General features: G+C 46.8%; 1 protein-coding gene across 1 annotated transcript in view; it reads left to right on the top strand.

Moving 5' to 3' along the window:
• LOC125452334 (dynein axonemal heavy chain 6-like) overlaps window positions 1–16,807 on the top strand; it is a 920,763-nt gene that overhangs the window by 404,875 nt on the left and 499,081 nt on the right. Inside the window, exons 45-46 of the mRNA XM_059645527.1 lie at window positions 11,124–11,256; window positions 13,180–13,259. Coding sequence (XP_059501510.1) covers window positions 11,124–11,256; window positions 13,180–13,259 — 213 coding nt within the window. The remainder of the gene's footprint in view (window positions 1–11,123; window positions 11,257–13,179; window positions 13,260–16,807) is intronic.

Genomic DNA, 16,807 nt, shown 5'->3' with positions numbered 1-16,807 from the left:
TAAGGGGGAGGAATTAAGTACCGTCATCCTCAGTAAAGAAGTTATATTATACAAACTAATGGGGCTAAAGGCAGGTAAGTCCATTGGCCCTGATGGTTTGCATCCTAGCATTCCAAAAGTGGTAGCTGCAGAGATAGTGGATGCAGTTGGTTGTAATTTTCCAAAACTCTGGATACTGGAGAAATACTGGACCATTGATTTCATTTGATTTATTGTCATCAGATGTACCTAAGAACAGTGAAAAATTTTGTCATGCAACAGTACAAGTAGATCATAGCAAGCGAGGACATACAGATCATTGGATGTTTAGGCAGAGCGAGGCATACAGGTTACACTGCACAAAGCAAGGTCAACATTAGATATGAAATTAGAGAGGTCTGTTGAGCAGTCTGATAACAACAGGGAAGAAGCTGTTCTTTAACCTAATTGTGTGTGTGTTCAAGCTCTGTATCTTCTGCTTGATGGAAGAGGTTGGGACAGAGGATGACTGGAATGGGATTGGAAAACTGCCAAATGTTACACCCCTATTCAAAAAGGGAGGGAGGGAAAACAATGGGTAATTCTCAGCTGAATAGCCTAACATCCACTGTTGGAAAAGTGTTAGAATCAATCCTTAAGGAAGTAATAGCAGAACATTAGGGAGGATCATAATCTAATTGAGCAAAGTCAAACATGGCTTCATTGAAAGGGAAATCATGTCTGCCTCATTTACAAGAGTTTGTTAAAGAAATCTAAACCAGAGTGGATAACAGGGAACCAGTAGATGTGTTGTATTTGGACTTCCAGAAGGCCTTCGACAAGGTTCCTCATAAAAGGTTAACTCATAAGATAAAAACCCACTGTGTTGGAGGTAATATATTGTCCTGGATAGAGAATTGACTCAGTGGCAGGAAGTAGCAAGGTGGCATAAGGGGTTCTTTTTTAGGCTGGTGACCTGTAACTAGTGGGTTCCACATGGATCAATGTTGGGACCACAAATGTTTACAATCTATACTAATGACTTGGATGAAGGAAGAGTAGATACTGGAGATCAATTTGCAGATGATACAAAAATAGGTTGAAAGGCAATTTGCAAGAGGGATACAAGTTTACAGAGAGATAAATGACAGCTTAAGTAAGTGGGAAAAAGCTGGAAATTGGAGTGTACTGAGGAAAATGTGAAGTTGCTCATTTTGGAAGGGAGAACAAAAGAACAGTATTATTTAAATTGGGAGAAACTGCAGAAAGCTGCAACACAAAGGGACTTGGGGGTTTCTTGTGCACGAAACACAGAAAGATAGCATACAGACACAGCAGGTAATCAGGAAGGCTAATGGAATTTCAAGGGAGTTGGATATAAAAGTCGGGACATCTTTATTGCAACTGTACAAGGTGCTGGTGAGGCCACGTCTGGAGCACCACAGCTTATTTGGTAGTATATCAGGTATCCTTAAACCTTAATATTGAGATTGAGTGTTGCAGCTGAGATGTTGCACATTCATGTGGAGGACCCTGAAGCTAAAAGCAATGTTTAGAGAATATCAGAGTTTGGCCTGCACATATCCTTCCACACTTACATCCACCTTATCGGTCAGAATGTGGAAATAGTGATGATTCCATGTATCACAGTGGGAGACGTTATTACTACATATGAGCTCTCATGTCATTCTGTCATTAGCCAGTGCACTGCAGAGAAAGTCATCATATTCTACACATTGTGATATAGGTTCATAATATATAATATCTTCTTGTTACTTGCAAACTCGGGTTTGAATGTAGAAGCTTTTTGTTCTGTGAAGGTGACTTTCTTTTTGAGGACAGAAACTCACTTTTTCTAGCAATGGGTCAAAGCACCATTAAGTTGAGATTTTGTCCAACAGAAAGGAAGGGCAGCAGCAGGCTCAGTTCAGAAGAAAAAATCCAAACCAGCAGAAGGGAAGTTTGCTTTGACAGTCTCTAGGCCATCAGAGCTTGAAATAAGCCTTAAGGTGTTACAATAATCCAAGTACACAGGCAGGAAAATGCCCTGAGCTTTGCTTCAAGTTCGGTGAGGAAAGTCAGTGAGTTTGCACGTGGTTGTGTCTTAGGGAGAGAGGAGGTAAATCACAGCTGGTGAATATGCAGGAAGGTGCCAAAAAAAAGGCTTGTGAACTTGTAATCTGTAATAAATAATCAATATCTGTAAGGGTTTGCTGGAAAGAGGATTGAGTTATTCTTTTCATGGTTAATAATAAGATCTTTTCAAATTGCATTTTCCTATACATATAGATTTGTCTTCTTATTTTCTTTTATGTAATAAATATATGTTCTATTATGAAAAGTACTTTGACATCTCCATGTCAGTATGTTCAACGACTGACTGCCAGAGCAACCACGTTACATATGTAAAACATACATCTGTTAAGGCAGGAATCTGACTAGTCCAGCATTAACCTTAAGCTGGCATCATAAATCAAGGAATTAGATGTAGTATAAGACCCAAGGAAGAGGCCACAAATAAAAACAACAGACCTGAGGACGGGCAGCAGTTTGTGGAGAGTGCAACAGACAACAAGTTTGGCAAAGAGTACAAAGGGTTTGATGAAGGAGGAAAATACAATGCGAAACTAAGCTTATGGAGATTGCACAAACTGATTGTAAAGGTTTCTATAGAAGAGTGAAGACAAATGTAGGCCCCTTACAATTAAAAACTTGGGATGAAAAAATCGGGAACAAAGAGATGGCAGATGAATTAAATGCTTTGGCCTGAATTCACTAAGGGGGACACAAATAACAAATCAGAAAATTTGGGAAATACACAGTTTAGTGAGAGGGTGGAACTGAAGGAAATCAGTATTAGTAGGGAAATGGTGTTGGGGACATTATTTGGATCGAAGTACATCTCAGAATACTTAAAGAAGTGACCATTGGTGGTCTGCTTCCAAGATTCTACAGACTCCACAGATTGGAAGGTGACTAATGTAACCCCATGATTTAAAAAACAAGGTAGAGAAAAAAATGGAATTATTGATGGTTTAGCCTGACATCAGTCATGGAGAAAATGTTAGATTCCATTATAAAAGATTCAGTAGCTGAGCATTTAGAAAACACTGGTGGTATTGAACAGAGTCATCATGGATTTATGAAAGGGATATCATTCTTGACAAATCTATTGGAGATTTTCAGAATGTAACTGGTAGGGTTGATGATCGGGAGCCAGTGGACTTAGTCTACTTGAACTTTCAGAAAGTTGTTGATAAGGTCCCACAGAAGAGATTAGCATGTGACATTAGAGCACATAGTATTAGAGGTGGTGTACTGAAATGGATAGAAACCTGTTTGGCAGACAGGAAACAAAGAGAAGGAATAAATGGTTCTTTTCTAAATGGCTGCCATTGACTATTGGGGCACTGCACGAACAGTGCTTGGACCCCAGCTATTCACAATACATATTAATGACCTAGTTAAGGAAACTAAATGTAATATCTCCAAGCTTGCAAGAGACACAAAGCTATGCTGTGAGGAGGATGCAGCGATGTTTCAGCGTGATTTGGACAGACTGAGTGAGTGGGTAAATGTCTGGCCAATACAGTATGATGTGGATAAATGTGAGATTGTACACATTTGTAGCAAAACCAGGAAGGCAGATTATGATCTGAATGATGATGGATTGGGAAAGGGGAATGTGCAGTGTGACCTGGGTGTCTGTATACCCCAGTCACTGAAAGTAAGCATGCAGGTTCTGCAGGGGGTGTAGAAGGTAAATGGGACGTTGGCCTCCATTGCAAGAGGATTCCAGGATGGAAGCATGGAGTAGTACAGCAGCTACAATTGTACAGAGCCTTGGTGGGACCACACCTGCAGTATTGTGTACAGTTTTGGTCTCCTTATCTGAGGAAAGATGTTCTGGCTGTGGAAGGACGAAACCGAGGTTTACCAGGCTGTTTGCTGGGCTGACGGACTGACATATGAAAAGAGACCAGATTGGCACTGGAGTTTAGATGAATGAGGGAATTAGAAGGATCTCAAAGAAACCTATAAAATCCTAACTAGTTTACACAGGGTTAATGTAGGAAGGATGTTCATAGTGACTAGGGAATCCAAAACCAGAAGTCGCAGTCAACGGATATGGAGTAGGCCATTTAGGACTGAGATAATGAGTAATGAGCCTGTGGAACCCTCTGCCACAGAAATATTTTCAAGAAAGAGACGGATATAGTTACAGAGTGATAGAGTCATAGAACAGTTTAGCATGGAAACTGACCCTTCGGTCCAACTCGTCCATGCTGACCAAATATCCTAAACTGAATTAGTCCCATTTGCCAGCATTTGGCCCACATCCCTCTAAATCATTCCTATTCATTAACCCATCCAGATGCCTTTTATATGTTGTAATTATACCCACCTCCACCACTTCCTCTGGCAGCTCATTCCTTACATTCATCACGCTCTGCATGAAAAAGTCACTACTTAGGTTGCTTTAAAATTTTGCCCCTTTCACCATAAACCTATGCCCCTCTAGTTTTGGACTCTCCTACCCTTGGAAAATGACCTTGGCTAAATCACTCTGCCCACGCCCCTCATGATTTTATAAATGTCTATAAGGTCACCCCACAGTCTCTGACACTCCAGGGAAAATAGCCCCAGCCTATTCAGCTTCTCCCGATATCTCAACCCACCAACCCTGGCAACGTTGTTGTAAATCTTTTCTGAACCCTTTCAAGTTTAACAACATCTTTCCAACAATAAGGAGACCAGAATTTCACATGTCGTGATTGAAACAGGATCAGCTAAGTGGGCATCGTAGAATATGAGTTAAAAACTGAAAGAACTGCAGATGCTGTAAATCAGGAACAAAAACAAAGTTGCTAGAAAAGTTCAGCAAGTGAGTTTTGAGAAGATTTGTAGCTCAGGTTGAGGTTCTGGATGTGAGTTTGCTCACTGAGCTGGAAGGTTAGTTATCAGACGTTTCGTCACCATTCTAGGTAACATCATCAGTGAGCCTCCGATGAAGCGCTGGTGTTATGTCCCGCTTTCTATTTATCTGGTTAGACACTACATTGGACAAACAGGCAGAAAGCTAGCCACCAGGATACATGAACATCAACTAGCCACAAAACGACATGACCCACTATCACTAGTATCCTTACATACAGATGAGGAAGGACACCACTTTGATTAGGACAACACATCCATCCTAGGACAAGCCAAACAGAGACACGCACGAGAATTCCTAGAAACATGGCATTCCAACCGGAACTCCATCAACAAACACATTGATTTGGAGCCAATCTACCATCCTCTGAGAAAAAGAACAGGAAATGACATCACCAACACAGGGAATGACATCACCCATCCAAGGAAACCTATGCGTGTCACATAAATAGAAAGCGGGACATAACACCAGCGCTTCACCGGAGGCTCACTGATGATGTTACCTAGAATGGTGACGAAACGTCTGAAAACTAACCTTCCAGCTCAGCGAGCAAACTCACATCCAGTTCAGCCAGTCTGACAGAATCTGCAAAGGAAAAAATGGAAGGGGAGCGTGACTGGGCCTGAAACGTTAACTCTGTTTTTTACCTTCACAGGTGCTGCCAGACCTGCTGAGTTTTTCCATAGAATCTGAATTCCCTGATTTATGCTGTTAACCTGGTCTAGCCAGGGAGCCGTGGGTGATAGATATAAACAGGAGTGTCAGAGGTTCTGTTCACTCCAGGACCCAGCTGTGAGCTAGCTGAGTCAGTGTCATGTACAATGCACATGTTAAAAAGTGTGACTTGGTGAAGGGATCCAGGCCTTTGTGGAGTTATTTCAGAAAGCAGTATTCTCAAATTGGCCTCACCAATGCCCTGTACAGCTGCAACATGACCACCCAACTCCTATACTCAATGTACTGAGTAATAAAGGCAAACGTGCTAAACGCCTTCTTCACCATCCTGTCAACCTGCACCTCCACTTTTAAGGAACTATGCACCTGTACCCCTAGGTCTCTTTGTTTAGCAATACTCCCCAGGCCCCTGCCATTAACTGTATAAGACCTGTCCTGGTCTGCCTTAATAAAATGCAATACTTCACATTTATTTAAATTAATCCATGCCTACCATTTAAAAGGTCCCATTGTACCCTGAGCTAGCCTTCTTCGCTATCCACTACAATGCTAATTTTGGTGTCATCCACAAACTTACTAACCATTCCTCATTTATTAGCATCCAAATCATTTATGTAAATGACAAAAGGAGTGGACCCAGCACCGATCCTTGTGGCATACTGCTGGTCACAGCCCTCCAGACTGAAAAACAACCCTCTACCACTGCCCTCCGTCTCCTACCTTCAAGCCAATTTTATATCCAAACACCTGGCACTCCCAAAATTCCATGCAATCCAACCTTGCTGATCAGTCTACTGTGTCAAACACGTTGACAAAGTCGATACAGACAGTGTCTGCCACTCTGCCCTCATCAATCTTCTTCGATATCTCTTCAAAATATTCAGTCAAGTTAGTCAGACACACTTTCCCACCTATAAAGCCATGTTGACCTTGCTTTTCCAAATACATGTAAATTGTGTCCCTTGTGTAAATCCCCTCCAAAGACTTGCCCATCACTGCGTCAGACTCATCGGTTTATAGTTCCGTATCAAAGGGTATGGGGAGAAGGTGGGAACAGGATACTGAGCTGGATGATCAACCATGATCATATTAAATGGTGGAGAGGGCCTGAAGGGCTGAATGGCCTACTCCTGTTCCTATTTTCTATGTTTTTGTGTTTCTGTTACAAAATTGAGTCTTATACAAGATAAAAAATCTAAAACAAACGCATACATGACAGTTCTGGGTGCCTAAACAAGAGATTTGTTGTAAAGTATGTGATGCAGGTTTGATTGTTGCTCAGACTTTCCCAGGAGTAGAAGATGTGACAGTGGATTTATTGAAGTAAGGTACACTGCAAGAGTTAATGGACAAGTTAGAGATAGAAATAAAAAGCAGGATCTCAGTGATTATCCAGCGTTTAGAATTAAAAGGGTGGAAATCTGAAATTGATATAACACTATGAGAATTCGCTCTGATTCAGCTAAAAATGAAACAAAAACTTGAATGGAAATAAATAGGAGAAGGAGAGAGAAATGCAGATACAGTCACTTGACCAGGAAAGCATTGGTCCTGCACACTGCAGCCCTCTGTGCCCCACACAGCTTTGTAATGGTCAAAACCTGGGACTTGGACATGGTGGGTGTGTCTCAAGTTGCTTTGATGTCAAATACCATCATAGAGTTCTCACTACCTGCTGGAGGATATTTTAGCAGATCACTCGACCTTCAATCACAGGCATCATCTTCCAGTATCTATTCCAGAACACACATTATTCCAATTCCCCCATGACCTCACTAGTATAATAATCATCGAACCATTTGGACAAGCATATGGACGTACAAGGAATAGTGTAGGTTAGATGGGCTTCAAATTGGTATGGCAGGTCGGCACAACATCAAAGGCCGAAGGGCCTGTACTGTGCTGTAATGTTCTTTAAATAATTTCAGGTTGAAATGGAACAGCCATTCTGCTGGTTAAAATCAAAGCCAGTGACTCTTTTCCTTATCAACACACCTATGGCAGGGAATCCACTTCTTCCCAAAGTGAAAGGATATTTCCAACTGGGATATCAGAGGTTCAGCATCAGGTACCCAGCTCATTCCAGAAGAAGAGATAATGGGAAGTGCAGATGCTGGAGAATCCAAGATAATAAAATGTGAGGCTGGAAGTTCAGCAGCATCTCAGGAGCACAAAAGCTGACGTTTCGGGCCGAGACCCTTCATCAGAGAGGGGGATGGGGTGAGGGTTCTGGAATAAATAGGGAGAGAGGGGGAGGCGGACCGAAGATGGAGAGAAAAGAAGATAGGTGGAGAGAGTATAGGTGGGGAGGTAGGGAGGGGATAGGTCAGTCCAGGGAAGACGGACAGGTCAAGGAGGTGGGATGAGGTTAGTAGGTAGATGAGGGTGCGGCTTGGGGTGGGAGGAAGGGATGGGTGAGAGGAAGAACAGGTTAGGGAGGCAGAGACAGGTTGGACGGGTTTTGGGATGCAGTGGGTGGAGGGGAAGAGCTGGGCTGGTTGTGTGGTGCAGTGGGGGGAGGGGACGAACTGGGCTGGTTTAGGGATGCAGTTGGGGAAGGGGAGATTTTGAAACTGGTGAAGTCCATATTGATACCATTAGGCTGCAGGGTTCCCAAGCGGAATATGAGTTGCTGTTCCTGCAACCTTCGGGTGGCATCATTGTGGCACTGCAGGAGGCCCATGATGGACATGTCATCTAAAGAATGGGAGGGGGAGTGGAAATGGTTTGCGACTGGGAGGTGCAGTTGTATATTGCGAACCGAGCGGAGGTGTTCTGCAAAGCGGTCTCCAAGCCTCCGCTTGGTTTCCCCAATGTAGAGGAAGCCACACCGGGTACAGTGGATACAGTCTACCACATTGGCAGATGTGCAGGTGAACCTCTGCTTAATGTGGATTGTCATCTTGGGGCCTGGGATAGGGGTGAGGGAGGAGGTGTGGGGGCAAGTGTAGCATTTCCTGCGGTTGCAGGGGAAGGTGCCGGGTGTGGTCGGGTTGGAGGGCAGTGTGGAGCGAACAACGGAGTCATGGAGAGAGTGGTCTCTCCGGAAAGCAGACAGGGGTGGGGATGGAAAAATGTCTTGGGTGGTGGGGTCGGATTGTAGATGGCGGAAGTGTCGGAGGATGATGTGTTGTATCCGGAGGTTGGTGGGGTGGTGTGTGAGAACGAGGGGGATCCTCTTTGGGCGGTTGTGGCGGGGGCGGGGTGTGAGGGATGTGTTGCGGGAAATGCGGGAGACGTGGTCAAGGGCATTCTCGATCACTATGGGGGGAAAGTTGCGGTCCTTAAAGAACTTGGACATCTGGGATGTGCGGGAGTGGAATGTCTTATCGTGGGAGCAGATGCGGTGGAGGCGGAGGAATTGGGAATAGGGGATGGAATTTTTGCAGGAGGGTGGGTGGGAGGAGGTGTATTCTAGGTAGCTGTGGGAGTCGGTGGGCTTGAAATGGACATCAGTTACAAGCTGGTTGCCTGAGATGGAGACTGAGAGGTCCAGGAAGGTGAGGGATGTGCTGGAGATGGCCCAGGTGAACTGAAAGTTGGGGTGGAAGGTGTTGGTGAAGTGGATGAACTGTTCGAGCTCCTCTGGGGAGCAAGAGGGGGCGCCGATACAGTCATCAATGTACCGGAGGAAGAGGTGGGGTTTGGGACCTGTGTAGGTGCGGAAGAGGGACTGTTCCACGTAGCCTACAAAGAGGCAGGCATAGCTGGGGCCCATGCGGGTGCCCATGGCCACCCCCTTAGTCTGTAGGAAGTGGGAGGAGTCAAAAGAGAAGATGTTGAGGGTGAGGACGAGTTCGGCTAGGCGGATGAGGGTGTCGGTGGATGGGGACTGGTCGGGCCTGCGGGACAGGAAGAAGCGGAGTGCCTTGAGGCCATCTGCATGCGGAATGCAGGTGTATAGGGACTGGACGTCCATGGTGAAGATGAGGTGTTGGGGGCCAGGGAATTGGAAGTGCTGGAGGAGGTGGAGGGCATGGGTGGTGTCACGGACGTAGGTGGGGAGCTCCTGGACCAAAGGAGAGAAAATGGAGTCCAGATAGGTGGAGATGAGTTTGGTGGGGCAGGAGCAGGCTGTGACGATGGGTCGACCAGGGCAGGCAGGTTTGTGGATTTTGGGAAGGAGATAGAAACAGGCCGTGCGGGGTTGGGGAATAATGAGGTTGGAGGCTGTGGGTGGGAGGTCCCCTGAGGTGATGAGGTCATGAATGGTGTTGGAGATGATGGTTTGGTGCTCGGGTGTGGGGTCATGATCGAGGGGGCGGTAGGAGGTGGTGTCGGAGAGTTGGCGTCTGGCCTCGGCGATGTAGAGGTCATTGCGCCATACTACCACTGCGCCACCCTTGTCTGCGGGTTTGATGGTGAGGGTGGGGTTGGAGCGGAGGGAGCGGAGGGCTGCCCGTTCTGGGGGGAGTGGTTGGAGTGGGTGAGAGGGGTGGAGAGGTTGAGGCGGTTAATGTCTCGACGGCAGTCTCCCCTTTGGTCCAGGAACTCCCCACCTACGTCCGTGACACCACCCACACCCTCCACCTCCTCCAGGACTTCCAAGACCACTCTCTCCGTGACTCCCTTGTTTGCTCCACACTGCCCTCCAACCCCACCACACCCGGCACCTTCCCCTGCAACCGCAGGAAATGCTACACTTGCCCCCACACCTCCTCCCTCACCCCTATCCCAGGCCCCAAGATGACATTCCACATTAAGCAGAGGTTCACCTGCACATCTGCCAATGTGGTAGACTGCATCCACTGTACCCGGCGTGGCTTCCTCTACATTGGGGAAACCAAGCGGAGGCTTGGGGACCGCTTTGCAGAACACCTCCGCTCAGTTCGCAACAAACAACTGCACCTCCCAGTCGCAAACCATTTCCACTCCCCCTCCCATTCTTTAGATGACATGTCCATCATGGGCCTCCTGCAGTGCCACAATGATGCCACCTGAAGGTTGCAGGAACAGCAACTCATATTCCGCCTGGGAACCCTGCAGCCTAATGGTATCAATGTGAACTTCACCAGTTTCAAAATCTCCCCTTCCCCCACTGCATCCCTAAACCAGCCCAGTTCGTCCCCTCCCCCCACTGCACCACACAACCAGCCCAGCTCTTCCCCTCCACCCACTGCATCCCAAACCCAGTCCAACCTGTCTCTGCCTCCCTAACCTGTTCTTCCTCTCATCCATCCCTCCTCCCACCCCAAGCCGCACCTCCATTTCCTACCTACCACCTCATCCTGCCTCCTTGACCTGTCCGTCCTCCCTGGACTGACCTATCCCCTCCCTACCTCCCCACCTACACTCTCCTCTCCACCTATCTTCTTTACTCTCCATCTTCGGTCCGCCTCCCCCTCTCTCCCTATTTATTCCAGAACCCTCTCCCCATCCCCCTCTCTGATGAAGGGTCTCGGCCTGAAACGTCAGCTTTTGTGCTCCTGAGATGCTGCTGGGCCTGCTGTGTTCATCCAGCCTCACATTTTATTATCTATCATTCCAGAAGAATGCGTGTTTGAACCTTGTTGGCATTTTAAGCCTTAATTTTGATTGTTTTTAATTTGTGCAGGTGAATCTGGTGTTGGAAAATCAGCTCTGATTGAGGAAATGCTTTCAAAGCTTCAGAAACCCAAAGGTTCATTGATCCAAAAAAATACCATCCTTGGAAACATTTTCCTTTACAATGAGATGAAGCATGAGAGGTGAGCAAGCATTGATCACCAGTAGTGTGGTTAATGATGAGGGAAGTGTGGTGACTACTTCATCCATGCTTTCCCTGTCTAGTCATTTGAATGATGCAAATGAATCAGATGATCCTGATAGGAAGGTCACGTGGTGATGGTGAATGATTTCTCCGCTCCCCGTGGCCCTCTGAGCAGTGCTGGATCAGGAAGCAGGCTTAATACCTCATCTGTGCGATGTGCAGCACTCCCTCAGTACTCACCCTCTGACATTGCAGCACTCCCTCAGCACTGACCCTCCAACAGTGCAGCACTCCCTCAGCACTGATCCTCCGACAGTGCAGCACACCTTCAGTGCTGACCCGCTGACAATGCAGCGCTCCTTCAGTACTGACCTTCCAACAGTGCGGCTCTCCCTGAGCACTGACCCTCCGACAGTGCCCACTCCCGCAGCACTCACCCTCCGACACTGCAGCACACCTTCAGTACTCACCCTCCGACAGTGCAGCACACCTTCAGTGCTGACCCGCTGACAATGCAGTGCTTCCCTCAGAACTGACCCTCCAACAGTGCGGTTCTCCCTCAGCACTGACCCTCTGACAGTGCAGCGCTCTCTCAGAACTGACTGTCCGATAGTGCAGCACTCCCTCACACCTTGTGCATATATCTCCTGAAGGAAGCATATAAATGGTGTAGGAGTTTTAGCCAAATGTCAGACTGTCAGAAGGCCAGTGCTGAGGCAGTGCCGCACTCTCAGAGAGTCAGTACTGAGGGAGCACCGCACTGTCGGAGGGTCAGTGCTGAGAGAGCGCCGCACTCTCAGAGAGTCATTACTGAGGGAGCACTGCTCTGTTGGAGAGCCAGTGCTGAGTGGGCGCTGCACTGTTGGAGAGTCAGTGCTGAGTGGGCGCCGCACTGTCGAAGGGTCATTGCTGAGGGAGCACGGCACTTTCAGAGGATCAGTGCTCAGGGAGTGCCGCAATGTTGGAGGGTCAGTGCTGAAGGAGCACTGCACTGTCAGAGGGTCAGTGCCGAGGGAGTGCCGCACTGTCAGAGGGTTCAGTGCTGAGGAAGTGCCGCACTGTTGGAGGGTCAGTTCTGAGGGAGCACTGCACTGTCAGAGGGTCAGTGCTGAGGGAGCACCGCACTCTCAGAGAGTCAGTACTGAGGGAGCACCGCACTGTCGGAGGGTCAGTGCTGAGAGAGCACCGCACTCTCAGAGAGTCATTACTGAGGGAGCACTGCTCTGTTGGAGAGCCAGTGCTGAGTGGGCGCTGCACTGTTGGAGAGTCAGTGCTGAGTGGGCGCCGCACTGTCGAAGGGTCATTGCTGAGGGAGCACGGCACTTTCAGAGGATCAGTGCTCAGGGAGTGCCGCAATGTTGGAGGGTCAGTGCTGAAGGAGCACTGCACTGTCAGAGGGTCAGTGCCGAGGGAGTGCCGCACTGTCAGAGGATTCAGTGCTGAGGAAGTGCCGCACTGTTGGACGGTCAGTGCTGAGGGAGCGAGCACTGTTGGAGGGTCAGTGCTGAGGGAGTGGGCAGTGTCAGAGGGTCAGTACTGAGGGAGCACCACACTATCGGAGGGTCAGTACTGAGGGATTGCTGCACTGTTGAAGGGTCAGTGCTGAGGGAGAACCGCACTATCGGAGGGTCAGTGCTGAGGGAGCACCACACTGCCGGAGGGTCAGTGCTGAGGGAGCACCGCACTGTTGGAAGGTCAGCGCTGAGGGAGTGCCACACTGCCGGAGGGTCAGTGCTGAGGGAGCACCGTGCTGTTGGAGGGTGAGTGCTGAGGGAGTGAGCACTGTCTGAGGGTCAGTATTGAGGGAGTGCTGTCGTCAGTTTATCTGAAGTTGTAAATGATGATATATAAATATGATTTCTGCATTGAATTTTTTTGGGGGAAGTGAACAAATGTCTGTTTGTTTGTTTCCTCCATTTAGAAGCCTGGTGGCAGGCATCAGCCATCTGACTGAAGGCCTCAACAGAGAGACAGACCCTGGATCTGCCTGCATTGATGGAGGTATGGCACATCACCATAGAAACAAGGGAGAGAATGACGATGGGTGTGACAGGCCGCTCACCAATCCCAGGAGTACATGATCGTATTGAGTGTGGCTGTTGTCATTTTCTGAATGTTACCCATTAGCTTGTCTGATTCACTCTCTCCCGCCTCCACTCTCAACATGTCCTCTGGTCATGAGGTGAAATGAATTGCTTCACATTTTTTGACCTTGTCAAGTGCTTTGTTTTCTGTAATCACAATGAGGACTTGTCAACAGGCAGTGAATGTTGCCTGAAAGAATAATCAAATCCTATTTAGAAGCAGACTGCTTCAGTGCAGCCACAATACCTGATTCACCACAAAACATATGAAGCTAGTTAAATCTTAATCAGTGCTTCTTATTTGCATTGTAAAGTGGCAACAGTTCCATGCTTTCAGTCAATCATTTCAAATGGTTTATTTCCAAAGCGGTTTTTGCACTTGCAGAGAGAACAGAACAGTGATGCAGTTCAGGAGGTTTACTAGAATTTACCGAAGGAGTTTCTGATTTTTGTGGGAAGACTAGAAAAGTGAGCGATCATTCAGTCAGCAGCTGGAGAGAAGGCGACGGGGCTGAGGGTTTGGAGGGACAATAGAAACTCTTGGTCTGTAACTCTGTCTGTTCTCCATATCCACTCTGATGAAGAGTCAATAAAAACTGGAAGAATTGCGGATGCTGTAAATCAGGAACTAAAACAGAAGTTGCTGAAAAAGCTCAGCAGGCCTGGCAGCATCTGTGAAGAAAAAAACAGAGTTAACGCTTATGGAACGGTGACCCTTCCTCAGTTCTGAGGAAGAGTCTCTGGACCCGAAACATTAACTCTGTTTCTTCCTTCACATATGAGGCCAGATTTGATGTTGAGTCATTTAGACACAAAACAAACTTGCTCTCTCTCCACAGAGATAGTAGGAACTGCAGATGCTGGAGAATCTGAGATAATAAGGTTTAGAGGTAGGCCCGAAACGTCAGCTTTACTGCTCCTCTGACGCTGCTTGGCCTGCTATATTCATCCAGCTCCACACCTTGTTATCTCTCTCCACAGATGTTGCTTTACCCACAGTGATTTTCAGCATATTTTTGTTTTCAGTCCAGAATCTGCAGTAATTTGCTCCTTCATTGTGTTCTCCATATCCAGGGTTTTTCTTAATGTGATCACAATTTCTGTCCCTGCCACCCTTTTACTCCACATTCCAGATTCCTACCTCCTCAAAATCTCAAAGCCCTCCTTAATGATTTTGCCAAATAGTTTAAATTTACTTACTTTGCATATTGACCTGTATGCCCATTCTATCCATCTATCTATCCCTTTTATAATTTTATACACCTCAAGTAAATCTCCTCCTGGCCTCCTCTGTTACAAAAATATCAAATGCAGTCTGAGCAATATTTCCTCATTGCTAAAATGTGCCAAATATCCTCAACTTTCCTCTGTCTCCTCTCTGGTGTAATTGTATCCTTCCTCCAATGTGGTGACCAGAATAGTACTGTCGGCTGGGGGCTAACTGTGGTTCTAGCATATCCTTTGGGAAATGTGGAAGTTGCTGCCCAGGCCAGAATATGTGCATTCTGTCCAACATCCTTGCCATGCTCTTGCAGCCACAGTGGTTAAATAGCTGCTCCAGTTTCGGGTCTCTCACAGTAACCCCCAGGATGTTGATACTGAGATACTGATAGAGCAGCCAAGGGGAGATGGCCATTACCTAGAAGTTGTTGTGAATGGAAAGTATGAAGCATTTTCTCAGAGTAGAAGGGCCAATTACTATGGGACACAGTTCAAGGTGCCTGGCAGAGAGGGATGTTTAAAAGACAGGTGCGAGGCAAGTTTTTCACACAGAGTGGGTGAATTCCCAGAATGTGCTGCTAGAGGAGGTGGTGGAAGCAGACCCAATAGCAACATTCAGGAAGCACTTGGATGAATACATAAATAGGATGGGAATCGAGGGATACTGATCCTGTAAGTGAAGACAGTTTTAATATGGAAGGGCAAACTGTGTCAGTGCAGCCTAGGAGGGCCGAAAGGTCTGTCCATGATCTGTATTATTGTTTGTTCTGGATTGTTCCTTGAATTTGGCTTCAAATCCCTGGATTCGTCTGGATTTCACTGGTCATCAACATTACATCTGATTGCACTGCTTCCTCTGTCATATGTGTTGCTTTTTTATCTATATTTTAAAACATCTTTGATTAGACTCAGTCCTCCCTTCACTGATGAACTGAGGGATTTCAGCCTTTCAATAAACCAGGAATTGGACTGGTTCTACTTTCTTAACAGCTGGATAGCAAAAAGCTATTTCCCAGAGTGGGGGACTCAGTTACTAGGGGTCATGAGTTCAAAGTGAGAGGAGGAAAGTTTAAGGGAGATATGTGTGGTTAGTTCTTTACACAGAGGGTGGTGGGTGCCTGGAACGCGTTGCCAGCGGAGGTGGTAGACGCAGACACGTTAGCGTCTTTTAAGATATATTTGGACAGGTACATGGATGGGCAGGGAGCAAATAGACACAGATCGTTAGAAAATAGATGAAAGGTTAGACAGAGGATCTTGATCAGCGCAGGCTTGGAGGGCCAAAGGGCCTGTTTCTGTGCTGTAGGTTTCTTTGTTTCTTTGTTACTGTCTGCTGGCTGTTCTCCATGCAAATTATTTTCTTTAAATACATTTCTTTGATGGCTCCCCTAGAACCTGCTTTCTCTATTTTTGTAGGTAGTGTGCTCCACATTAAAACAGATCTGTGCGATAACACTCGCTTCATTTCCCCTTCAACAATTTGACAAATAATTGAAAGCTATGACCTGTAGTTTCCAGCCAACTCCCAAGAGCAGAGGGTTTCTCTATACTTGCCATATTTGCAATGCCTTGGTAATTTTGGAAGCTAGGTTCTGTGAAGGCCATGAGGACACAGGGAAGCATATCCAGCCCATGCCCAGTCGAACTCAAGTGATCCCCTTTGTACAGTGACAATCACTGTGTGCATGTAAAGGTTACACTTACCTGCAGAAATTAACCCAACATAGTCTTTCACAGCTGTTTGGAAGTATAGATGGTATCAAGATGACATTAAAAGCATTGGAGACTGCAAGGGATTCTGCAAAGAGCTAAATTCCAGAGGTGAGGTGAGAGTGACAGCCCTTGACATCAAGGCTGCATTCCACTGAGTGTGGCATCAAGGAGCCCGAGCAAAACTGGAATCAATGGGTATTGGAGGCAAACTCTCCAGTGGTTGGAGTCATACCTGACAAATAGGAAGATGGCTGTAGTTGTGGGAGGTCAATCAACTCAGTTCCAGGACAACTCTGCAGGAGTTCCTCAGGGTAGTGTCCTGGGCCCAACCATCTTCAGCTGCTTCATCAATGACCTTCCCTCCATCATAAGGTCAGAAGTGGGGATGTTCACTGATGATTACACAATGTTCAGCAACATTCGTGACTCCCCAGATACTGAAGCAGTCCGTGTTCACATGCAACAAGATCAGAATAATATCCAGGCTTGGGTTGAAAAGTGGCAAGTGACATTCGTGCCACACATAAACCA

The sequence above is a fragment of the Stegostoma tigrinum genome, chromosome 4 (assembly GCF_030684315.1).
Source record: "Stegostoma tigrinum isolate sSteTig4 chromosome 4, sSteTig4.hap1, whole genome shotgun sequence".
In the NCBI taxonomy this organism is placed as follows: Eukaryota; Metazoa; Chordata; class Chondrichthyes; order Orectolobiformes; family Stegostomatidae; genus Stegostoma; species Stegostoma tigrinum.
This window is presented reverse-complemented; position numbering and strand designations above follow the sequence as displayed.